Genomic DNA, 27263 nt, shown 5'->3' with positions numbered 1-27263 from the left:
AGGCAGGGGGAGATCACCCCATGGTAGAGATGGTGGATTTGGTTCATGGCTGTTAAATGATCAGTCAAATAGAGATAACGACTGTCAGTATTGCAGTAGATATGGACACATTGCAAAGGATTGTTACAAGAAGCAATGAGATATGAAGGCAAAGTGTAAACAACATGGGCACTATGCATCTTCTAGCATTGCTCATGATGAGCAGGTTGACAGATTATTTGCCATGCAACATGTGTCTAAGAATGCATCTAGGGAGAATAGAGATAAGAGATGGTATATTGATTCAGGGGCTTCAAATCATATGGTACCCCATGGAGAATGGTTTGATGAGATGGTTGCAGGTTCACATGGTTATGTGTGTACTGGGGATGACACCCAACATGACATTCAGCACACAGGAATTGTTTCATTGTTGATGTCTGATGGCAAGAAAAAGAGCCTGCATGATGTACTACATGTACTTACAATAACCAAGAATCTTTTGTCAGTTGGATAGATAGCAGAACAGAATCTGCAGGTGAGATTTAATAGAGATGGATGCTTTGTTTAAGAATATGGTAATGGTTGCAAATTGATTGCTAGAGGTTGAAGAGATGATAGAATGTTTACTTTTGATGCGTCAATTCCAGAATTGAAAGAGCCATGTTTGCACATGATGATGGTGTTATACGGGATGTTGAGATATGACATAAGTGGATTGGCCATGTGAATGTACAAAAGCTGAAATCCATGTAGCAGAAGGAGATTGTGCTTGGACTGCCTAAGTTCAAGTATTATGACTTTGGACATGTATATGATGTATGTCAGTTTGGAAAGCAAGCACGGTTTCTATTTATGAGACATGTATGGAATAGCTCACGACCCTTGCAGTTAGTACATTTAGATGCATGGGGTCCGTCTCATAATGCTTTGTTTGGTGGTGCTCGTTACTATGTATCCTTCATTGATGATTTCAACAGGTATACTTGGCTTTATATACTGAAACATAAGGATGATGTATTTGATGCATTCAAGGATTTCAAGAAGCATGCTGAAAATGAGTAACTCCATATGAGAGGTTGTATGTAACTCCATATGCTGGGATTCATGATGTAACTCCATATGAGAGGTTGTATGGTCATAAGCGTGACATTTTATACCTGAAGGTATTTGGCAACATTGTATATGTGCATGTTCTTGATGAAAAGAGGAAGAAATTGGATCTTAAAGCTGTCAAGAGTGTGTTCCTTGGTTATGCACAAGACCGGAAAGCTTACACATGTTATGTACCGTCTACACATGAGACATTGATTAGCAAAGATGTTTTTGATGAGTTGGCATCGTGGTATGGTAATCCTGTTGCAGTGGCTACTGATGGATCAGCCAGCACTAGTAATGCTAAAAATATACCTATAGTGAGTGCATCTCTGAGTGGTCCTACAGGTGATAGGTCACCTACAGTAAGTCCTTAGTTAGGACGCTTGCGGAGTTGTACTCCTACGTCCACTGACACGAATATGTCAGTGAGGGGGAGATTGGATAAGGGAAAAGAAAAGATACTTAAGGATGTGACAGGTCCACTTACAGCAGGTTATGAGTTATCTAACAGTGACAATTTGGATAGCGAGTTGGGCATTCTGTCTATTATGACGCCTGGAGCAAGGCAGAGCCGTTATGTACCGCCTCATGAGACGCAAGCTCAGAGTGAGCCATAGTTACGGAGATCTGAGAGTCAGAAAACCAGTTGATAGGTTTACATGCACTGGTTATTCAGCCTGTCATTATGCATTATGCATATATGACTAGTGTGACAGGTTACAAAGAATCGACAAAGTTTGATAATGCAGTTACAGATGATAATTGGTGTGCTGCCATGGATGAGGAGTATGCAGCCCTGGCTGAAAATGAGACATGGGAATTGGTTGAGTTGCTTGAAGGCAAAGACCCCATTGGTTGCAAATGGGTGTACAAGGTTAAGTGCAAGTCAGATGGTTCGTTAGAAGGCTATAAGGCCAGGTTGGTTGCAAAAGGGTATGCGCAGCAGTATGGTCTTAACTATGAGGAGACTCTCAGTCCGGTGGCTAAAATGGCAACAATCAGAGCTGTCATTGCTTTGGCAGCATGGAAAGGCTAGAAATTATGGCAATTGGACGTCAAGAATGCTTTCTTGAACAATGATTTGGTTGAGAAGTATATATGGAGCAGCCCGAAGGCTATGTTCAACTGGACTTTCCTATACATGTATGTAAGCTGAAAAAGGCTTTATATAGACTGAAACAGGCACCTAGAGCATGGAATGCTCGGATTAACAGTTATTTACAGCAACATGGATTTAGATTGGGTGATGCAGATCACAGTCTGTTCACGAAGAAGACAGATCATGGATATGTGTTTCTAGTGGTTTATGTAGATGATCTTATTATCACTGGAGATGATGAAGAGGGCATTGCTGAAATTAAATCATGTTTATATGCTGAATTCAGAGTCAAAGACCTTGGTGAACTAAAGTATTTTCTTGGGATTGAGGTAGTCTCTGCGTCTCAAGGTATATGGCTGATACAGAAGCAGTATGCTCATGACATGTTACAGAAGTATGGTATGTTTGAATGCAAGTCTATGGAGACACCTCTTGATTAGAATGTCAAGCTATAGATTGATGTTGGGAATGACATAGAGAATGTGACGATGTATCGACAGATGGTGGGTAGCTTGATATACTTGACTATTACCCGTCCTGACTTATGTTATGCAGTGGGATTGAACAGGGACGACATTTAAAAAATTAAAAATCATGAAAAAAATTTAATATTTCACTCATAATCCATGTGGACTCTAGAGTGTTAAAACCAAGGTATATAATCCACAAAGACAAATCATTTTAAGTTTTAACTTTAAGATATCATGCATCATTCTAAAACTACTCATTAGAAATTGAATTATAACTTATAAGGCTCAAGAGGTAAGCTATTCAATTATAAAATGTATAATACATATGCCATAGATGATAAAACAATGAACATTGAACTAAACTTTAAAATCTAAGCTGAAAGAACATGCCCATAGTTCCATTGTCAAAAAAGTTAAAAACTTAAAAGATTACAAATATGAAGTCTAATCTTTGAAAGAACATGCTCATTGCTCCAAAAAAGGCTACAAATATAAAGTCTAATCTCTAGATTGAAGCAAAATGTCGCATGCGGCATGCCAAAATAGCCCAAAGGGCAACCTCAAGACTGCAAGAACAAATATAATGTCAGCATGGCACAACAGCCCAAGTGTCACACTGTCATCAATGATCATAATATCATATACAATGTATATGTGTCATGTATCATGAGACTCATGATAAGTAAACTAAATCAAAGATCATCATCACGATGTGAGGCTTCTCTAGCTACTCCTAAAATGCCAGCCTCATCATCATGTGTACCATGAACTGTCGCATCTCCCTCAACATTAGCATGTGTCTCCTCTTCTTGCTGCATCTCCCACTCCGTGAATGGATCGGACTTTGTTGTCATACTGTTATATAACATTCTCAAATTAGCACTAACGAATACTAGATCGTTTACTCTCTCCACACCAAGACAGTTCCTCTTCTTAGAAGCAATATGAGCGTATGTACTCCACAATTGCTCTAAAAAAGAGAAGCTAATTGATTGACTCAGAATACGGATGGCTAGTTGCTGCAACTCCAGACCATCCGAACCATAGTCCTCCCACCACAAAGATGCCCTAATCTTACAACGATCCTCCTGTGCATCCCCACAACCAAAAGAACCCCGAAAGGTCCTATAACATGAAAGCTGGTCTCTGATCTTTTGTCTAGTGCCATGATCAGGTACTAGACGAGACAATATAAGTCTCCATGCATCCATAACCTCAGTGTCATTCTCCTGACCCTTGCTCTGGAACTCAGGATCCACAACAAATGCAGTTGCATGCATGTAGGAGTTCCACCTCGTCACAACTAAATGGCGTATCTTCTCATATGCCTCATCATTTGGTGCCAACTCCTGCAGCTTTTCATTCAGCCTATCCATAGACTCATATACCTTGCCAATGCAAGGTTATATAGCATCCATAACCCTCAATAAATGCACAATAGGTGATACCATAGCATCTATCCGCTTTACATCATCCCAAAAAGTGGAGTTATTTGCTTTCTCCAAGCATAAGATACTTGTAGGAGTATCTACCAATGTTGATGAGGTGAACTCATCACTAAGAAATAACTGCCTCAAGGCACGATTGCATTCTCTTAATCTACCTAGCATCAAGAAGTTAAAGGCAAATCTGGTATTAGAATATTTTAAAAGTGCATTCTTTGACCGCAAAGAGAACTGATGGCGAAGAAACTGGTGATTTAAAACAAAGCTAACCATTTGAGCTCCTTGCTCTATGACAGGTGCAATCCATGACAGGTTACCAATATTCTTCAGTAGGTTGTTCAAGCAATGAGCCATACAATATGAAATTGTGATATGCGGATAATATCCTTGGATAATAGCACCTGCTGCCCTATTTGCGGGCTTTCCATTTGCAACAAATCCCACAGCATGCTATGGGCCAATAAGCTCAATATCTGTAACCCACTCTGTTGTAAGTACATTTGCTGACTTTCTTGTCCCCGATGCATCATGTTAAGATATAAAATACATTTTCCCACGAGAATAAGCAACCATACCATGAATGGATTGCTTGCGTGTATTACTCCAACCATCAGCAATCAAGGAAACTCCATTTTTAGCCCACAGGCTCTCTAGTCACTGCTGCTTGCTCAACAAGGCACTTTTCCTTGTTGAGCAAAGTGGTGCATAAGGTCTTTGACGATGGAGGTACATATGAAGGGCCACTCACCAATCTTCTTGCACATCAATTTAAAATACTCAGACTTGGTTGTACGAAATTGAATGTGGTCATATTAAAAAAAAATGTGCCACTAATGTATCCATCTCTTCCTTCTACTTGGGATCCCAACTAGCATCAAGTGTGCTCTATCTACGTGCAACATATGGCGTTGTTGATGCCATGGCCGATGCAATGCATGCAGTAGGTGTGGAGGTAGCACTTTGTGATATTGACCCTGCTCTAGACACATTTGATGGGGATGGTGTCACAAAAGTTGCAGGGTTAATTGCAACATGTCATGGTCTAGATGCAAGATAAGCTTGTTGATCTGCTACACGGTTAGGAAGCTCCCTTTGCTTCTCCAAGGTCATATTCAAACAAAACTGTACCTTTGAATTTGGCTCATGTAGGAGATGAGCTCGGACCTGATTAAGCATAAAACGGAACAAGTGGCAATTGGTATTCCATATTCTAATATTTAAGTAACTTTGAAAAATTAAAATCAATAAAAATTCAAAATAGAAATGCTCGACTCAATGGATAACCTTGTTTGCTCCACTAGTTCCCTTGTATAGGCAAAGCTTGCAAGCCCATGGTCGAGATCCTCCACCACTCAATGGGCGGTCAACATTTACTTCTTCCCACCATGACTAATCATCGGACCTTCTTCCTCGACCACCAGCTCGACGAGCGGGGCGAGAAGATGAAGCTATTTCAAGCTGAAAAGTGAAATAAAAATGGCTCGAGAGAAGTGAGAACTCAAGTCTTAAGAGAAGGGAGAAGGCTCAAGAGTCAAGTGTCAAGAGAGAATGGAAAAGGAGAGAAGGAAAAGGAAGATGAGAAGAGGAGAAGAATGGAGAACTTGGAACTTGGAGAAGAAGGAAGAGGAGAGGAGAAGAAGGAAGAGAAGGGAGAAGGAAGAGAAGAAAGAAGGAAGAAGAGAAGGGAGAAGGAAGAAGAGGAGAGGTTGGAGGTGGGAGGAGAGAGAGGGATTGGCCGCTGGAGCAACTGAGGGACTGGCTGTTGTCAAATAGGGGGCGGGCGAGAGCATGTAGTCGAGACTCGACAGGCAGGCAGGAGCGTGCAAGTTCCAGGATTGAAGAGCAGGCGGGAGCAACATGTGGGCCGAAGGTAAGTGGGATGCCACGTGGCGTTCCCCGCTTTCCTTGCTGCATTTCTTGTCCGAAATAGGACAGGAAATGTTCCATAGTTTTGGAATGCGTGCCATGACAGCTTCGTGCCGCCAGGGGGTCGTTCCGACCATTTCTTGTTTCTATGATGGTGGTGTAATCCCTTGGTGGAAGAAGCTTAGGATCCATCCAGTTGTGCTTTGCATAATGAGATGCATAGTATGCTACATGTTGAAGAATGCTTATTTAGCAGGTGCCACTTGGATAGTGTTCCTCATGGGAAAATTGTTCACTTGTCCAAGTGTCCTAGTACAAAGATGATGAAATCATGCGATACATGGGTAAAGGTACAATAGGGGGGGAAGGCCGATGTTGAAGACAAGTGCCAAAACCTATAGAATACCAAGAAGGGTAGGAACTATTAGCTTGTCGATGTTAGTCATGTTAGTTTGTCATCTCTTGGTTATGAGCTCCTGTTAGAGTTTGATGGAGACATAGGAGCTTTGGCAATTTAGGTGCATATCCTACTTCTACATTTTGCTCAAAACGCAGATTTGCATTTTTGCAGGTGTTTGTTTCCTAGTGCAAGTGTTAGTATATTGCTGGGGGTGACAACTTCTTGAGACTTGGCAATAACTTTCTGTTGTAGATGATAGCTTTTTGTATAGACGATAGCTTCCTGGTGGCAGGTGATAGTTGTTTCTTTGTCAAACATAGCTTTTTGGGTAATCGTAGGGTTGAAGATGTCTTTTCAGTTCATGAGCTTTGATGACTCAGAGGAGGAGCTTCTTTCTAGACACTCTTTTGAGTGAAGATGCGATTATTGTGATTATAGTCGGCATGGGGAGTCCCTCGTTTGCACCCGTCCTCCTTTTGTTCATCTTTCATAGAAGGCTCCGTCCTCAATGAAGATACCGTTCTTGATACCTTTGGTACATGCGCTTGTCTTACCTTTATTACCCAAAGAAGACAAACTCGATGGTTCAAACTATTTGTTGTGATCACATAAGGTGGAGTACATACTTGACACCTTCGATCTTTGGGCTCTTGTTTCAGATTTCATCCCCCCGTCTTAAGGAGGATCTTGCAGATGGAACTTCCATGGGTTGTGCAGCCTTGTGGGATCAACTCAGCTCTCAAGCCCAATCCTTTCTTTTTACGAGTTTGCAGGATTCTAGCTTTGTGCACGTTCGCAGGTTGAAGACCCTAGTTGAAGCGTGGAAGAAGCGTCTTTGTATTAGCATAAGATGTTTGCCCACAAGATTTCCTTGGAGAAAAAGTTACGGATGCTCAATCTTGATGATTCCTGCTCTATGTAGGAGCACATCACAAAGATGGAGGGCATGAGAGGTGAGCTTGCCTCTCTTGGTTGGATGATATCCTCTGAAGACATGGCTATGATCCTTTTAACTCAGCTGCCATCTCCTTGGTTCGATGTCTTCTTCACCAGCCTTATCACATCGAGGAGCTTTCACTGCTTGTCTTGGAGTTAAGTGACTTTGAGAGGTTGGGGCTCGTGGTTTTGGCTCCACCAAGGCTTTTACTGCAAGTACAGGTGGAGGGAAGAAAAAGGAGGCACATACCTGTCAGAAGTGGAGCAGCGGTGGAAGCATAAATATGTGCTGAAATAAACTGCTGAAACACGAGACAAAAAGAAAAGAAAGAAATAACACGATACAGATGAGAACTCAGATGTATGCACGGGAAATAGAATCCATATATCTGAACACGAGACAGTCGCATACAACAGTGAGTCACTGGCTGCGTGGGCACTGGCACTGGCTCTGGCTCCTCTCTCCACAGAGTCTGCAGATGGTGAAGGTGATGATGATACTGACTGAGGAGGAGCCATTGAGTATAAATAGGCTGAAAAGTGGGGAGCAATAAATGCTGGTCGGCCAGCATTAATGCTGGCCGACTGGTGCATAAAATGCTCCACTGGCATAAAATGCCACACCAGTAAAATACCTAAAATACCTAATAAAAATGCCCAGCCCAGATCAAGCTCAGACTCACACATGAGCTGACAAATACTCTGCTAACACCCTCTCTCAGATCATGGGTGATTTGATACAATACAATAGTACAAGGAAAAGGGATCAGAAACTATACAACATAGAACCACCAAGTAGAACCATGGATACCCAAGCAGTGGGTGATCAAGCCACCACCAAGGTGCCTCGGAGAGAACTTGATGTCGATGTCGATCGTACCAAACACCTGAAAATAGAGAAGATCATAGCATGTCTCTGTGTTCATCACCAATGTCTCGCAGTAGCATACAAGACCATCCTGTCAAAAATGCCCCTGAACATAGGTGACCATGGATGCCCCGCCTTTGGCCAGACCGCCAAAGGTCCCCTCATGTGAGCTCCAGACGAAAGCCTCCCGCTCTCTGTCAGATAACTAGCTCATCATGAACCTGGATGTCAATCCCAGCTCCAGGATTTGAGTCCGCCAGACTGAAGTCGATGCGTCAGGGATGTCCCTCTCTGGAACCTGTGCACCTGTAGAAAAGTATAGATGAGGCACGACTGCCCCATCTGAACACCCGCTCACACTTCCTCTCTGGCACAAGAGAGTCGTGAGGGATGACCGCATCACCACCACTAGAAAGCAGCCGAGGAAGGGGCCATCAAGCCCTTCCCGCGATCCGAAGAAGAGGATCCCTTCCGCGCCTTGGACGTCACCTTGGGCGGAGGATCGGAGTCGGAGTCTGATGAAGGAGAGGACTCATCAGGAGAGTCAACATCCCGCTTCGTCTTCTGCTCCTTCTTCCTGGAAGCCGCTAACTTCTTGTAGTCCTTCCGCAAATGTCCCTTCTTGCCACAGTGGTAACACTGGGCCTTCGACTTCTTCTTCCCATTACCCCTCTCTGAAGCTACATAAGCCTCGCCTCCATAATGAACCGGAAGCCGCCCCTGTAATCTCAAGGATGTCTCATGCTCAAGAAGCATCGAGGTCATATGTGTAAAACTGACAGAAGTCGATGATGTTTGTGCCCGCAAAGCATTGGCCACTCCATCAAACTCCGGGGGGAGCTTGTAGAGGACCGTCCCGACGAGATGCGCCTCGGGAAGAGCAGATTGCATGTGCCGAAGTTGGTCCTGTACCTGCGTAACACGAAGAAGAAAAGACTGAATAGTATCTTTCGGCTCAAACTTCATCTGCTGGAGCTGGCCATAAAGTGTGATTGCCCGCATGGTGGAAGGGGCCTCGTACATCTGCTACAACTTCTGCCATACTTCATGGGATGTCCTACAGGAGGTAACCGCCGGTAAGACCGCTTTAGAAATACACCGAAGCAATGCCGAGTAAGCGCACGGGCATCGTCCGAGTCCCATGTGAGCACCGCTTCCTCATGGTTGTCCTCATCAAAGTCTTCAGGAAGAGGAAAAGGACGGAGAGGTCGAGCAATAACCGCTTCTACACAAACCAAGCTTTCATGACAGCACTCCATGTGAGATAATCAGGTCCATGTAACTTATCATTAGTGGAAGTGCATGGAGGAGCCATATGGAGAGGATAAGAAAAGAAGTAGAGAAGAGATGGAATTGAGAGAGGAAACACAGCCAAAACACAAGCACAGACTGCAGAAAATGAGAGTTCACATGCAATATAACCCAAAATCTGATCAATAGAAGACAAAATCTGCTGCAGAAAGTCAAAAAATCAGTCAAAAACTGCCAAAAACAGCAAAAACGGCCTGAATTAACAGTCACCCAGCCACGAGAGACACTGAATCAGCAAAACGCAGGCTGTAAGCTGGAAAAAAACAGGTAGAAAACTGTCGCCAGCAGCTGCAGATGAAAAACGTAGGCAGTAGAGGGTGCGTATAGGCAGCAGGCGATGGTAAAACTGCAGAAAACGCAGGTCAAATAGGTCGCCTGTAGGGAGCAGCAGTCGCGTGAGCAGAAAAGGGGAAAACAGTCTTGAAATCAGCAATAAAACACAGCAGAAACACATCCTAAAAACTGATACCATGTTAGAAGTGGAGCAGCGGTGGAAACATAAACATGTGCTGAAATAAACTGCTGAAACACGAGACAAAAAGAAAAGAAAGAAAGAACACGATACAGATGAGAACTCAGATGTATGCACGGGAAATGGAATCCATATATCTGAACATGAGATAGTCGCATACAACAGTGAGTCACTGGCTGCGTGGGCACTGGCACTGACTCTGGCTCCTCTCTCCACAGAGTCTGCAGATGGTGAAGGTGATGATGATACTGACTGAGGAGGAGCCACTGAGTATGAATAGGCTGAAAAGTGGGGAGCAATAAATGCTGGTCGGCCAGCATTAATGCTGGCCGACTGGTGTATAAAATGCTCCACTGGCATAAAATGCCACACCAGAAAAATACCTAAAATACCTAATAAAAATGCCCAGCCCAGATCAAGCTCAGACTCACATATGAGCTGACAAATACTCTGCTAACAATACCAAGGATAAGAAGCAAAAGGACAAGAAGGATGAGAAGAGAGAAACAGCCCAAGTGTGCACACAGTGGAAATGACACTCATCCCGAGGAGTGTTGGCAAAAGTAACCCCATTTGAAGCCAAGGGAGAAAGATTCGAAGGATTTGTAGGCTGCCCTGGCAACGATAGAGTCTATCTTTGTGCATGTATTTGTCGAGGAGGATACAACTCTTGCTTCTTTCACTTAGGAGAAGCCTTGGCTCGTTGACAGTGGGGCCTCTTCTCACATGACCTATAGACAAGATTGGCTTCAGGACTTGAGTGCCAGAAGGGGAAGAATTACCATTGGTGACAACTCTACTGTTCCCATTCAAGGAGTGGGCAATTTCTTTATTGCTAGACATGCAGTCTGTTGAGAGTCATTTCCTGGACGCCATGTGGTAGGCTACCACGTGGCAGCAGTCGGACTGTCGGAATAGGCGGACTGCATTAGTCAGTTGCATTTAATGTAGACGATGTGATCAATTATTGGCATTATTTCCAGCCTACAAATAGGTTGAGTTTCTAACAGTCTTGGCATATTGTCTCTCACAGATTTCAGCCTATTGACTGCAGAGATTGTTCTCGGGGCTGACGGAGATTGAGATCCTCGAGGTGGAGATATACGTAGATATTCTCTCTACATCCGTGTATAATTTTGCTCCTTATACAACATTCTTCACTGCAGGTTTTCTGCATTTCACAGGCTCTTTCTCTCTCTGTTCACTCTTTGTTACGGTCATTCACTTCCGCATTGCTTCACTCTGACATGGTATCAGAGTATTGAAGGATTGACCTAGGGTGGACCTATTTGAAGAGGAGTTTTCAGTGTGACACAAGGTTGCGTTTTCAACGTTCAAGTGCGAGTTGGTGGGCTGTGCATCAGAACAAGGTTGAGGCGAGCATGGGCGTGTGAGAAAAGAGAAGATTTGCCAAAGCTGCTGTTGTTTTTGCTGTGGAACGGGACGAGCAAACCTCAACCTTAGCAGGGTGTATTTTCATAGTCAGAGGGGGTTGTTGTTTTGGTATTTTGTGCAGGCATTGTAGGTGAAGATGTCTTTTGAGGCCAAGATAGAGTTTCGGGCGATCATGGATCAGAAGGTGCTCGTTCTACTAGCTCTTCCTTCAGATCAAAAGCTCGATGGTGTGAACTACCGCATCTGGCGGGTCATGATGCTTGCCATATTGGAGTCCTATGATTTAGTGGAGCTTGTTACGGAGGCTATCAATCGTCCTTCTTCGCGAGACGAGTCCAGACTCTCTTTTAGTGAGAAGGCAGAGTTGACAAAGGCTCAGGCACATTGGGATAAATTCAATACTCGCATTCACTCGTTTTTATTTCTCTCATGTACTATAGCTGTTATCTCTCATATAGAGCATTTGGCTAGGGTTGGATCAGATGTATAATCGGATGACCATCATGAAGCGAGTTTCTTTGGAAGTGCGAATGAGGACTATGAGTGTCAACAAGTCATCATCCATGCGGGAGCATATCAACAAGCTAAGGCAACTTTAGGTATAGGTTCAAAACACAGGGAAGGTGATCACTTCTGAAGACATGGCGATAACTCTTCTTTCACAGTTACCGCCTCGCTTCCGTGGTTTTTATTCTGCCTTGATTGCTTCAGGGCGCTTTGAGACTCTTCGGTGGAAGAGTTGGTTCCTGTTGGTCTTGGACCAAGAGGAGCAATTGAAAGGAACCAATGCTTCGAAATTTGAAATTTTGGTTGGTCAATTCTCTCAGAAGAAGGGGAAGGACCAAAAGAAGAAGAAGAAAGACAAATCTAAGAAGGACAAAGACAAGGAGTCTACTTGTCACATTTGAGGCAAAACAGGTCACTGGAAGAAGGATTGCCTCGACAAGGAGAATAAGGAGAAAGGGAAGAAGGAGAAATCTTCAAAGGAATTTGGAGCGGTGGTTGCTCCCTCATCAGCTGCTTTCCTCCATTTGGAGGTGGTTGAGGATTTGACCCTGCTGGCTTTTGATGCTGTTCTGACAGCCCCATTTACTCGTGAGTGGATTGTTGACAGTGGTGCCTCTAGGCACTTGACTCCTTCTTCAGTAGGTGTTACTCATTTGCGGCCTTCTCATGGTCAAAATTGGAGATAGTTCATCTATTCCTATTCAGGGACAAGGCAACATGCATCTTATTCTAGATGGGCGTAGTGGTGCCCATGCATTTGAGGTTCTTTATGTGCCGGCTTTGGGGTATCATCTTCTTTCGGTGCACAAGATTTGTGCCCTCGGCCTCTTGGTCGAATTTGATGTGGATTCTTTTCGGATTCTTGATTGAGGATCGAGAGCGGTTCTTTCTTCAAGTTATGAGGAGAATGGAGTCTACAAGTTGCGGTCTTCTTTTGCCTTGACTACTCTTCTTCTTACCTCTCAAACTCGGTCCGAGATGTGGCATGCTAAGTTTGGTCACCCCAATTATTAATACCTTCGAAAGGCGTCTAAGGACTAGTTTGTTCAAGGTTTGCCAGATATTGTGGTGAGTCAGCAGCCTTGTGTATCTTGCATCCGTGGGAGGCAGACTCGTGATGTTGTTCCTAGCAAGGCTTCGAGGTGGCCCTCAGCACCCTTGGAGCTTGTTTCCACTGATCTTTGTGGACTGATGAGGAGAGAATCCCTTCATGGGAGTTTGTATTTCATGCTCATTGTAGATGATTACAACAAGATGACATGGGCCTATTTCTTGAAGTTAAAGTTGGAGGCTTTCTCCAACTTCAAGGATTGGTTACTCCTTGAGGAGAACCGATTGGGGCGGAAGCTAAAGACCTTACGATCAGATAAGGGCGGAAGAATCGCAGTGTGATCAAGATGGCTCGTACCATGATGAAGCATCGTCAGACACCTTAGTGTTTAGGGGTTGAGGTTGTGGCTACTTCAGTTCACATTCTTAATCATTCCCCTACTTCTGCTGTTGTTGGTATGACTCCTTTTGAGACGTACTTTGGATCAAAGCTCGATGTTTCTTATTTTAGGGTTTTTGGGTGTGACACTTATGTTCACATCCCGAAGACATAGCGTGACATATTTGAAGCGGCTTTCAGAAGACAGGTGTTTGTGGGCTATAGCTCACAATCTCAAGGCTACCGATCGTATGATTCCTGTTAAGCGGGATGTCTACACGAGCCCCATGATGTTCGGTTCGTGGAGGTTTCAGCCCCAAAGGGGGGTGAGAATCACCTTGTACTTGGCGATCCTAGTGATAGCTGGGCCCCAACGACTGTTCCTCTCAAGCCTGTGTCTCTCAAGGACTCTTCTTCGGATGAGGAGCCTACTTCCTAGACACCGGCTTCACCGATTGGTCCTGTGTTGATGGTGGACCTTCCCGAAACTTCAGCAGATGGAGATTGTTGAGGCGAGATTTGGCATCCCCCTCGTTGGTCTCGTGATATGCTTCGAGATTTAGGGATTGAGGGGGTCCTTGAGGAGTGGCAACCACAGGAAGGACCGCGGAGGTCACGGCGGTACCAGGCACATACTATGGAGCTTGTTTGCTCTAACTACTGTTTGATGTCTCGTGAGCAGGTACAAATGCTTCTAATCTTGTTCTTGCAGGTTGGAGTGATTTGAATTGGGCTGGCGACATGGACCAACAGCGGTCTACTACAGGTTATTGTTTTACCTTGGGTGTTGGTGCTATCTCTTGGAGTAGCAAGAAGCAGCCCACGGTAGCTCTATCTTTGACTGAGGCAGAGTATCGGGCTGCGTCTTCTACCACATGTGAGACTGTGTGGCTTCGGCGTTTGTTGGAGGAGCTTGCAGACTCGTCCTACTATTTTGGGGTGCGACAATGAGAGTTGCATTGCCTTGGCATGGAATCTTGTATTCCATGCCTGGACGAAGCACATCGAGATCCAGAACCACTTCATCCGGGAGAAGCTTCTGGACGAGACCATCGATGTGGAATATTGTAAGACCGAAGACAATCATGCAGATTTGTTTACGAAGGCACTTCCCTAGACTTTACTTCACCAACATTCTGGATCCCTTCGTCTGCTGCCTTGTCCAAGATGTGTGAGGGGGTGTTGAGAGTCATTCCATGGACACCATGTTAGCAAGTGCCATGTGGCAGCAGTCAAATTGCATCAGTCGGCTGCATTTAATGCAGCCGACCCGATCGATTATTGGCATTATGTCGAGCCTAATAATATGCTGAGTTTCCAGCAGTCTTGGTATATTATCTCTCACAAATTTCAGCCTGTTGACTACGGAGATTGCTCTCGGGGCTGACAGAGATCGAGGTCTTCGAGGTGGAGATATACGCAGATATTCTCTTTGCATCCGTGTATAATTCTGCATCCTTATACAACATTCTTCACTGCAGATTTTCTGCGTTTCACTGGCTCTTTCTCTGTTTCTCTCTCTCTCTCCTCTCTTTGTTCACTCTTTGTCACGGTCATTCGCTGCCGCATTGCTTCACTCTGACACAATCTTCTTCGGCCAAAGTTCTCTATGTACTGGATTTAGGTTTTAATCTATTGTTTGTTCATGGTCTTACATAGTTCGGTACCCGTGTGCTCTTTACATAGGATGCGGTCACAGTGGAGGATGCTTCTATAGGTATGGTTCTTTGGACAAGCTCCTAGGAGGTTGGGCTTTACATGCTCATAGCCTTAGTTGCGCGGTCTTCCCACGAGCTTAGGCTGCTTTGGCATGCTTGTTATGGTTATCTTCACTTTGATGTGATCAAATGGGCTTCTCAGAAGAAGATGGTGGAGGGAGTTCGTGATTTCCCTCCGATTTACACTTTTGTGTCTTCATACCGACCTTTGTGGACCTATGAGCACAGCCTTCCTGGGAAAGGCCAAGTATTTGATGCTGATTATAGACGACTTCAGTCGCTATGTGTGGCCTTATTTTTTGGAGTATAAGAGTGAGCTGTATTCCTCTTTCTGCGAGTGGAAGGTATTTGTGGAGACACCGACTACTTTCAAAGTTTGTGGCGTACGAGCAGATCATGGTGGCAAGGTTACTTTTGACCTATTTTCTCAATTTTATAGGGATCATGGCATTCGGGTGGAGTATACCCATTCGAACACACCTTTAGAGAATGGTGTGGTGGAGTGTGCAAATTGGACTGTGCTAGAGATGGCCCGATCGATATTGGAGCATCAGGGTCTTCCTCATATCCTTTGGGATCAAGCAGTGGCTACTGCGGTTCACATCCGTAATTGCTCCTTGACTTCAACGTTATAGGACATGACTCCTTATGAGGCTTTCTTTGGTCAAAAGCCTTCTGTGTCTCGTTTTTGCATCTTTGGTTGTGATGCATTTGTCCATGTGGACAAGAAGAAGAGGACGACGAAGCTTGACTCGAAGTCAAGGAAGCTTATCTTCGTGGGCTACAGCAGTACCATGAAGGGCTATCGCCTCTATGACTCGGCAACATGGAAGCTTGAGGTGAGCAGGGATGTGATCTTTGATGAGGCTTTGGTCGTAGAGGATCCTATGGATGGTTCTATTGCAAGTGATTCTTCGTCATTTGCAAATTCAAGTAAGTTCTAATTTATTGTAATCCTTTTTTAATGTACTAACTTGATTATCTCCGTTCGGCCATCCATCGTGATTATGAGGTATGGTCGCAACCTCGGTTTGTTGTGGAATAACCGGTCCTTCGGTTGAATGGATTTGGGGGTAACTTCTGCTTGCGCTTCAAGTAGTGTCACAAAAATTGTAGAGTTAACTGTAATACATTGTGGTCTAGACACAAGATAAGCTTCTTGACCTACTATATAGTCACGAAGCTCCCTATGCTTCTCCAAGGTTACATTAGGACAAAACTGCACTAGTTCGCTTCTATGGGCAAAGCTTGCAAGTCTTAGTTGTAATTGTATGCCACTCAATGGGGGGTCAACATTTACCCTTGCTCACCATGATTAATTATCAGACCTTTTTCCTTAACCACTGGCACAATGACGGGGATGGGAAGATGATGCCATTTTAGGGTTGAAAGCTGAAATTTTAAAAATTTGTAAAGGTAAAAGCCTAAAGAAGACAAAACCAAGAGAAAGGAGGGTGTTGAGTGGGGAGAGTGAAGGCCAAGAAATGAATTGCAGCTTGCGAGAGAAGAGAGAAGAAGGCTGTGGACGAAGAGAGGAGACAAGTCCAAGACCTTGAGAAGAGGGAGAAGAAAAAGTGAGAGAAGGGAGGAAGAGAGAAGAGAAGAAAAAGGGAGGAGAGAAGTGGGAGAAGAGGGAAGAGAAGAAATTGAAATAAAAGAAGAGAAAAGAGGATAGAAGAAGGGAGAAGGTTGAAGTAGGCAGTAAGCATGAAGGTTGAGGAAGTGCTTGTAGGCTTTGTGCATGAGTGAGAGCTTTCGGAAGAGAAGGAGGAGCAGTTGGTGTCAGGTAGATAGACAAAAATGGGTTGCTTGAGACAGACTTGTGCCAAATAGATAAGTTTTTTACCACATGGTGTTCTAGTCGTATGTTCTCAACAGGGAATATAGACTGGAACATGTTTTGTTTGTCGTTACCTATTAGAAATGGAACAGGGAGCATCTTGATTAGGAGGGATACATTTTCGACCAAAATTCGGATCCGAACAACATTTCGGTATCTCGAGATCCATTTCGGTGGTTTCTTGTCTCTATGCAATGCACTCATCTATAGGGAAAGCTCCAAACGAGATGATACATGGTAAATTGATTACTTATTTAATTATTCGTACTAAAGATAAGAATTTTGTTGCTGAGGAGTTTGCTTCGGATTTAAATACAACAATGAATTGAGTTTGTTCGAGCCACTATCAAAGCTACCCAAGAGTGATTAAAGAAGCAAATAGACAAACGAAGAGGCATTTGGCTTTTGAATATAGTCAATATGTCTTGCTAAGATTTGATAAAAGCAAGCTAAAACAAGGTTATGGTCAAAATTTATCTTTTCCAAAGCTCTAGTAGATACTTTGGACCTTCAAAGTACTTGACAAAATAAATGAAGTTTCTTATCAACGTGAGTATCTTGCTCATTGAAGAATATATAATGCTTTTCATTTAAGCTTTCTTAAGCTTTTTATAGGATCAGAACTTGAGGAACTTTCTGTTAAATATTCCTGAGAAGTCCAAGAGATAGAACAACTCTTGAAACCTAAATAGATTTTGTTTTACGAGGGTCGAATCACAAGAAGTGGCCTTGTGATATGCAAATTCTTACTGAAATTCGAAGATCTATCCACAATAGATGCACAATGTTTGGATGAAAAACTTATCTGGAATTATTTAGATGTTCTTTGACCGTATGAAAAAGGTTTTCAGTTGAGAACAATTCAATAAAATCTAGAAGGCTATCATTATACAAAAAAAGAGAATTTATATATTTTTTAATATATTTGTATAGTAAATTATTTATTAAATTTGTTTCCTTTGCAATAACTATATATTTACAAAAGTGTATTAGAGCTAACCATTGATGAGACTGATCATAGGTTATGGTGAACCCACACAATGGGTTAGAAGAAAGATATTACGTATTTTCATCAATATAACTTGTTGGACACTTGCGATCACAATGTAAGCATATTAGGGTCGGACTTGCACATAGAAAGGATTAATGCCTTGAAGTGTGGGCTAGATTTGCCAAAATAGATAGTTATAATCAACAAGAGAATATAATCATGAAATGTTTGTACAATGTGCATGTATAGGCTGAAAGCTTAAAATGCTCATAACTTTCTATCGAAAACTCATATGAAGACTCCAGTAGTGTATTTGGAATGCACTAGTAAAGAGTATGAAACCTATATTGGGGGTCCCTAAATTGAAGGGGATCTCTAAATTTTAGGAGCCTCGGATTGGTCTAATAATATTAGTCCTAAAAACTAGAAGGATATTTTAAAACTAATAGTTTTGTGTTCTGATAGTGTTTACTAAATTTAGTTGTTTCTATTCTTGATAGTTTTTAGTCTAAAAAGGAAGGCTATAGAGAAGTGATGTGTTAGGACACTTCGGAGACATTTGTCATGCAAGCTTCCATGTGTCTCACCACTTGTCACACTCATGACATGTGGTTGGACACTGTCTTGTGCTCCACTTTCCCTTTTTGCACTAACTCTCTTCTTTCTCTTGTAAAAAGAGCTCATTTTTTATCATTCTTTGTGTACACCTAGTGTCTTAGAAACTTAAAGTAGTGACACTAGGCTCTAGAGTAAAATAAACCTAACTCTAGTTAGTTGGTGGAAGGCTGGTTAGGTCAACCCTTGACCTAAACATAAGTTGTACTTCCACTCTATCTTTCATTCTAGCAAGTACACTCTTCTCTTTTTGCTTCAGCTCACTCTCTTGCTGTCATTGTCTCTCCTCTCTCTCTTTGCATAGCTGGCTGCCATTTTCCAACATTTGGTATCAGAGTAGCTTGTACGTGCGGATTCCGTTCAGCCACCGTCAGCCGGTTCCATCCCGCCCAAGGTCCTACTATTGCCAGCTTGGCTCTCAACTCGAGAAAGAGTTTTCAGTTGCTGTGAGGTGCTGTTGAAGTGGATGAGCTGTAGCTGAGCCGTCTCTAGTTCAGCCATCAGCTCCAAATTTGTCCATTTTCTCTAGATCTGTCCAGCTCAGTCATCTGCTCCAGACCTGCTGTTTCCAGCCTGCACGCAGTCCAACGCGCAGTCCCACATGCAGCCCTGCATGCAGCCCAAGGAGCTGCTGTTTTGGAAGAGCTGTTGCTGTTTTCAGCTCTGCCCGCCATTTTCTCAGCGCTACTCGCCATTTTCTCAGTCCTGCTCGCCAATTTTTGCAAACCCTAAAAAGTGCAAAAACCTTAATTTTCAGATTTGGGGTTTTCTCGAAATTTCCGGAATTTCCAGTCTATTTCAGCCATATCTTCTCGAATCTCAGCTCGTGCTGTCCAAAAATTTGGGGCTTTTGCTAGTTTTTGTTCCCGGAGTTCGAATTGATAACCAAAAGAAATTTCTCAATTTCTTGGACATTCCCACAAAAAATTTGGGGATTTTGCCGATTGGAGGCCCTTTGCGCAAATTGTTACCGAACTCATAGACATTGCGCAATTTCTTCCACATTGGCTCAAGAAAATTTGGGACTTTTCAAAATTTTGGATCTGGCATGCATCATGAGGTAGATTTCAGCTATTGTTCACTGTTGACATGCATCTCGAGGCAGATTTCAGTTGCTGTTCACTGTTGACACGCATCCCGAGGCGGCACTTTTGTAGAAATTCCAATTGTAAGGTATAAATTTCTTTAATTTTTTGAAATTTTAGAAAGAAATTTGGGGCTTTTGCCTAGCATGCACTCCAAGGCAAGCAACAAGCAGTACAACAACATTTAATTGGTGTTACAATCAGATTGGATAGAGAATTTTGGAAAAATTCAGTAAATTTTGGTAAGAATCAGCATTAAGTTGCTGTATTTTGTACTTTTGTGGACACACATTTCGAGGCGGGTGTGATACAACAGTATAGTGCTGTAATTTACTGGCTGAGTGCTGATTTGGGTGGCATTGTGCACACTTTGGCATTTGAGTGACAGTTTGGTACTTGTTCCTTAATCCCGTGGGGGATTTTGGTACTGTGAGGAGTATACTCTATACTTCAGCATTGAAGTATTCGGCAGCAGATTATGCATTTCTCACATGCAGCTATGATTCTTCAATGGCTGATTCAGCATTTAATGCTGCTGAAATGTAGTAAACATGGTATTTTGACAATGGGTCATGTAGGAAGTGTTTGTTTACCTCTTTGCATTCAGCCCCTGCTGGGAAGCGTGTTACATGTGCGAACAACAGCAATTATGATGTATGTGGCATTGGGATAGTCACTATTACTGCTGCAGATGGTTGTGATTTCATGCTTCTAGATGTCTTGTTTGTACCTAGCATTATAAGGAACTTGTTGTCTATCTCTGCTTTTAATAAGCATGGCTTTCAGGTCATCTTTGAGGACGACAAATACATTGTTAGAGGTAGAGAGATGGATTATGCACTTAGGTCGTTTGGCACCTTGCATAAGGGTCTATTTTTGTTGGATATATATGACAGACAGTCTCATGATGCTTTAGCAGTCACTACTCTTCCGCCCGCTATGCAAAATGCGGAGCTATAGCATACTTGCTATGGACACATGAGCTTTGGGAGTTTCATGACCCTTCAGAGGTGTCATATGGTAGATGCATTGCCTCCAGTGGAGACTCCACCTCCTCATGCATGTGAGGGATGTATTTTGGGCAAGATGCATAGGTTTGCCTTAAAAAAGGATGGTGCAGTGCGTGATGTCTGAAAAATACAGCTTATTCACTCTCATATTTGTGGTCCCATGAGGACATGTGCACTTGGAGGTCATTGGTACTTTGTTATATTTATTGATGACTACTCTTGGTATACATGGGTGTATGGGCTGAAGGCAAAATCCGATGTGTTCATGCATTTCAAACATCTTGTTGCAAAGCTTGAAGCTGAAACTAACTTAAAAGTGCAGACACTTCGCACAGATAGAGGGGGGGAGGACATGTCTCGTGCTTTTGAGACATATTTGCTTGATCATGGCATTACACATCAAGCCACTATTAGAATGACTCCTCAGCAAAATGGTGTTGCTGAAAGGAAGAATCGGACTCTTATGGAGATGACTCGTTGTATGCTAAAAAGCAAGAGGCTACCTCATAAATTTTGGCTAGAAGGCCTTCAGCGTGCAAAGCATGTGTTGAATCGTGCATCCACTAAAGACGATCACACCCTTCAAAGCTTGGCATGGCAAGAAACCCAAAGTAGACTACTTTCGGGTGTTTGGTTGCATAGCCTATGCACATGTTCCGAAAGAGCTTCGTTGGAAGCTTGATGACAAGGCTGTAAAATGCATATTTATTGGCTACAGTTCAGAGAGCAAGGGCTATCGCTTGTGTGATCCACGCACGAAGAAAGTCTTTGTCAGTAGGGATGTCCTATTTGTTGAAAATGCTGCATTTTCACATGATTAGTTTCAAATGCCAGCCACCCATGACATTGGTGATGTCTTTGAGGGTCTTTTGCCACTTACTTTGGAGTCTGTGCCTGCTGTAAATGGCAGGACAGACTTAATACAGCAAGCTGTTGCTGCACCATATGCTCCGGAACAGCAGGTATCGATGGTGATTTGCCACATGCAGTGGAAGAAGCAGTACAACATGAAAGGGCTGCTGTAAATGCAGCCAAAACAGTCCCAAGAGGGCTGTTATAGACTCTTTAGGAGAGTAAAATGGATGCTCCTATACCTCAAATGCACTAGAAGGGCTGCCAGAAACGCTGCAATTGATGCAGGGGGGCACATTTGATTGATTTTATGGAAGTAGATGATTGTGATGAGCATGTGTTTATGAGCTCACTATTGGATGATGATAAGCCTACTTCCTTGGACGAAGCTCAGTAAGATGTACATTGGATGCAGGCCATGTAGGATGAGTTAGACTCTATTGCCGCTAACTCCACATGGGATCTTGTGGATTTACCACCTGGCAAGAAGGCCATTGGCACAAAATGGGTTTTTAAACTCAAACGCAAGACTGATGGTACAATTGACAGGTACAAAGCACGGTTGGTAGCAAAAGGCTATGCACAAAAGAAGGGCATAGATTATGAAGAAACTTTTGCTCCTACATCCTGTATGAGTACGGTGAGATGTGTGATTGCTATGGCTGCAAATTATGGCTGGAAAGTACATTAGTTAGATATTAAGACAACATTCTTGAATGGGGATTTGCATGAGGATGTTTATGTGTCACAACCTTCAAGGTTTATGGTTAAGGGGAAAGAGCACATGGTATACAAGCTGCATAAGGCTCTTTATGGTCTCAAATAGGCTCCTCGTGCATGGTACTCCAAAATTGAGGCTTATTTGGCTAGCAAAGGGTTCAAAAATAGTCCAACTGCTCTCACTTTATACATTAAGAATGAGGGGGGGGGACTTGCTAATTATCATTCTTTATGTAGATGGCATGTTGCTCACTGGATCTATAGAAGAAAAAATTGCAGATTTTAGGGCTGAATTAAAACATGCATTTGCTATGTCAGATATGGGCTGCCTACACTATTATAGGGATTCAATTCACCCAAAATCAGCATGGTATTATCATGCCACAGTCACAATATGTGGATAAGCTGTTACATAGGTTTAGTATGCAAGATTGCAAACCTATGTGCACTCCTATGGAGCTTAGCTTAAAGCTGTCCATGCATGATGGTGAAGAGATGTCTGATGTTGCAATTTACAGCCAGGCTGTTGGCTGTCTTATTTATCTTTGCAACACACGCCCTGACATTCAGTATGCAGTATCTCAGGTGAATAGGTATATGCATAGCCCATGGACCATACATTGGCAAGTTTTTAAGCGGATCTTCAGATATTTGCAAGGTACTCAGTCACATGCGTTATTATTTCCTAGGGGAGGAGACTTGTACTTATAGGCTTACAGTGATTCAGATTGGGCTGGTGATGCAGACACTAGGCAGTCTACTAGTGAACATTGTTTCTTTCTATGCTGTTCATGCATTTCATGGCTAAGCAAGAAACAACCTATAGTGGCTACCTCGTCTTGTGAGATTGAGTATAGAGCAGCCTTCATGGCAACAATGGAATGTGTATGGTTGTGCAGATTGTTGGCTGATCTACATTTACCATTGGAGGTTCCTATACTCATTCTTTCTAATAGTCGGAGTGCTATTGCAGTAGCACGAAATCCTATGTTTCATACTCGCACGAAACACATAGAGGTGCATTACCATTATGTCAGAGAGAGATGCTATGTAGGAGAGATTAGCTTGATGTATGTGCCCACATAGAAAAATGTTGCAGACATTTTCACCAAGGCACTACCACGTGAAAAGTTTGAGGCTTTTTGAAAGTCCTTGAACTTGTTACCCTTTGGTGATTGATCATCCTTGTACTTCATCACATTGGCACTGTAGGGGGGTGTTAGAATTTGCCGATTCTATGGGCAGCGCCCAATGTAATTTGTGTGGTGTGTCAATGTAAGATGTGTACACCTAGTGTCTTAGAAACTTTTAGTGACTCTAGGCTCCAGAGTAAAATAAACCTAACTCTAGTTAGTTGGTGGAAGGATGGTTAGGTCAATCCGTGACCTAAACATAAGTTGTACTTTCACTCTATCTTTCATTCTGGCAAGTACACTCTTCTCTTTTTGCTTCAGCGCACTCTCTTGCTGTCATTGTCTCTCCTCTCTCTCTCTCCATAGTTGGCTGCCATTTTCCAGCATTTTTCTCGTTTCTACTCTCATCTTGTGAAAAAGTTAGTTGTTTTTGTTTCATAGTAAGTGATGCATCTGTGCACGTACATCTTTGATATGATGTTGTAAGAGTGAGAAATAGTTCTCCTCATTTTTAGGTGGTTTGTAACCGAGCTCTTCCGATGTTGTGAGAGTGAGAAATAGTTCTCATTTTTAGGTGGTTTGTAACTGAGCTCTTCCCTAGAGCACTTGGATTGAGCAGAAATATTTTTTTTTGGGGGGGGGGGGGCGGGGGTTGTGCCATGTCGTGGAGGGGCGGGGGTTAGGAGCGGGGTTTTTGAGGGGGGCGGGGGGCTTCAACCCTCAATCTTGTCTGGTCTCCATTACTTTTACATTCTCATGGTAATTCTTTGAATAATTGTCATATTCAACTTTAAGTATTTGTTTTTCTCCATTTTCTCAAAAACAAGCCAATAGTATAATTGTTGAGCATACTTTGTTGTTTTGGACATTTATAGTAAGAAACAAAGCTATGTTGCCAAATAAAATATTGGAAATGGTAAATGTGTTTGTGGGAGTATTATGACATAGTAAGCTTCAAGAAGAGTTTATCAGGGCTGTGCATATGTACATGTGTGCTGCTGCAAGCACTTTTAATAATATGTGTAATCTGTGTCTGCATATATTGAATGTGCATGTTGTTTTGGTATAGTATTAGGTTTGTCCATAGTTCTTCTATATTACGACAATTAACTCAGGACTGATATGGCTGTTTTTTGAATATAGTGGTTTTGCAGTGGCTTGTTTGGGGTAAAAGTTTTGATCGACGCATATGGTTATCCTTGATTCCTGTGGTTGGGGGAATCATGTTGACCTCAGCCACAGAAACAAGTTTCAATTTGTTTGGATTTCTTGCAGCATTTTTTGGCTGTGTGGTCACTTCAACCAAGACTATTCTTGCAGAATCTCTTCTGCATGGCTACAAATTTGATAGGTAGATCTCAAGACTCTAATTCCCATCCCTTGTGTATATCTTGAGTATTGTGGTGTTGTTGAATGGATTTTTTGGTTTTGGTCTAAGTTCATACTTGTCGCTCAGTTGTCTCATTTTGCAAGCTTAGGCTGGTTGCACAGTTGTCTTGGGTGTCATGTTCGTTGTGGAATGTGCATCCCAAGCCTCTGATTAGTGATGCAACATGAAGTCCTGCATTCTTTGGTTTGTAAAATCCTCTTTTTAAACAAGCTGCTTCCAATGACTGTGGGAACTCCTCTTAAAAGAGTGCAGAGTCTTTCCACTTATTTTTCTGCTCCTTACACCACAATACAGAATGCCCAAAGACCTGTTCGCAAAGCTCATGCATCCTACTCATTAGGCCTCTCCCCTCATTGTTCATCATTAAATGGCTCATCTTTTTTCCAAAGTTCTGTGTCACTTTCACACATAATTGATTAACTGAAATTTTTTTGCAGCATCAACACAGTTTATTATATGGCACCATATGCGACAATGATACTGGCCTTTCCAGCAATTATCATTGAAGGTGCTGGCGTTTTAAAATGGACTGCCAGCCAGGAATTCTTATTTGAGCCCTTGATTATAATAATAGGCTCGGGGGTATTTGCATTCTGTTTGAACTTTTCCATCTTCTATGTAATCAAGACAACCACTGCTGTTACATTCAATGTTGCAGGAAACATGAAGGTAGTTTGCAGCTCCTTTTCTTTTGGCCTGTTGTTGAGATACTGATACAAAAAATTTCAGTCTAATGTTTAAATTAATGGATGTTTATTTGTGTAATTCAGGTGGCGGTGGCCATAATCATCTCTTGGCTCATCTTTCGCAACCCCATCTCCATGTTAAATGGCCTTGGTTGTGCTATTACATTACTGGGGTGCACCTTTTATGGCTATGTCAGGCACAGACTTGCTGAAGCTGCCAAGGCTATCAGTCTTCAGGCCTTGGAAAAAAGTGATGACTTGCTTTATCAGAAAGTCTAATGGAAGCTACTTTCTTTAAGTTCTTTTTTCAAAATTTGATTAGCTTGTTAGAACATATATTGGTCCATCCACGATGATCAATCCACCTAAACTTTGTTCAGCAAGTGAGATCATGATCCATTGCATTGTGGGTGTAACTGAAAGTTGATAAGAAATTGTGTTGCTGTCCCAGGTACAAGGACCATATAAGGCTGAAACTTAATTTAAAGAAGCCCTACATAGTTAGTGGAGACAATCTGTTTTGGTAAACAAAGCCAGGGGTAAAAACAAAGAAAACAGAGTTATACCCCAAGATTCTAGTACTGAGCTGTAACATAGTCCGTACACGTGCCTGTATATTTTTTCGAAAGGAGATGGAATAAGGCAATGGGTGTCCTTTCATCTCTGTCATTCAATGTTGTAATGGGTCTCATAGAATTTTGACATTGTTTTTCAGGAAGTTGCAATTTTCATATCTGCACGTCTATGTTGTAGATCAAAAGTACTTCAAGTAAGTATTGCTTAGCATTGGAGGTTCCTCTCAGCATGATGGATATGCTGTAAGGGACACAGTCAAAAATTTGTGCAAGCTTCAAGAGGTTACAGATTACACTGACACACAAGAGACCTAACCTTATACACCATACGAGACTATCATACAACGGACCTAACCTCGTATTACAATACCCAAATCTGTTGGGGACTAGGATTGCACGTTGTTAACATCAGGTTCTTGGAAAAGGAATTGAATTGTCAATGTAGATTGACTTGGCTTGCATTGTCTAGTGAGAATGTACAGGCTTTTGGATTATCTATTTGTGAAGCAGGTGTCGAAACAAGCCACTACTTATTGTCTTATTTTCATGAGATACACAGTCCTGTCTTGTTTCAATAGCATGCATGCAGTTGAACCATCTCCCTATGAAATTAACTGTGATATCACTGCTTCAAATCTTTGATAGCATGAAAAGTTTTTACAAGGCGCACTAAACATCCCTTGATGAGATGCTTGTTGACTATTGCTTCCCATAATTTGCCTTTCTAAGAGTTGCTTGTGTTAGCATCATTTGAAGGTACAAGGAGTCAATAACTTGTAGGCCCTATATATATATATATATATATATATATATATATATATATATATATAGAGAGAGAGAGAGAGAGAGAGAGAGAGAGAGAGAGAGAGAGAGAGAGAGAGAGAGAGAGAACATTTTCTCTTTCATAGGCTGCCATGTTACCGCACGAAACATATTTCTTATGACTTGAATTTTTTTAAAAATATGCTTTTGAACTATGTGGAGTGTCTCGTGGACATAAAATTTTAATGCTTTGCTTAGCTTTTGTCTTATGTTTTCATTTAATATTCATGTGTGGGGTGCACAAGTGGTGTAAGCTAGACAAGTCGATGATAGGTCTAAGACCTTGAGATACTACTGGGTGACAAATGTAAAACTTGTAATAAGCTATATTACGTAGTTGTCTAGTGTCATTTTGGACCTAGGGTATTTAATTAGCCATCAAGGTCAGTTGCATGATCTTAGGGACTAGGCATTAATTAATTAATTAATGCTAAATCAAGGGCTAACAAATACTCAGGATCACCCAAGATTCAAAATTATTGAGCCAATTTAATAGTGGATGGATAATTCCATAAGCAAAGCTTTTACTTGGTAAAACTTTTCCATACAAT

General features: G+C 42.4%; 1 protein-coding gene across 4 annotated transcripts in view; it reads left to right on the top strand.

Moving 5' to 3' along the window:
* Positions 1-26037, top strand: part of LOC148026254 (UDP-galactose transporter 1-like) — a 37130-nt gene extending 11093 nt beyond the window's left edge. For 3 of the 4 annotated variants that reach the window (XM_087693561.1, XM_087693564.1, XM_087693563.1), the window contains 3 exons: positions 24383-24590; positions 25067-25298; positions 25400-26037. In XM_087693561.1, the coding sequence (XP_087549687.1) occupies positions 24383-24590; positions 25067-25298; positions 25400-25594 (635 nt within the window). In that variant the 3' untranslated portion in view covers positions 25595-26037. The remainder of the gene's footprint in view (positions 1-24382; positions 24591-25066; positions 25299-25399) is intronic. The other variant, XM_087693562.1, reaches the window with a different exon arrangement.
* The last annotated feature ends 1226 nt before the right edge of the window (positions 26038-27263 follow it).

This window comes from Lygodium microphyllum, chromosome 14, assembly GCF_053477565.2.
Source record: "Lygodium microphyllum isolate KBCC chromosome 14, Lygodium_microphyllum_v1.1.10, whole genome shotgun sequence".
Taxonomy (NCBI): domain Eukaryota; kingdom Viridiplantae; phylum Streptophyta; class Polypodiopsida; order Schizaeales; family Lygodiaceae; genus Lygodium; species Lygodium microphyllum.
This window is presented reverse-complemented; position numbering and strand designations above follow the sequence as displayed.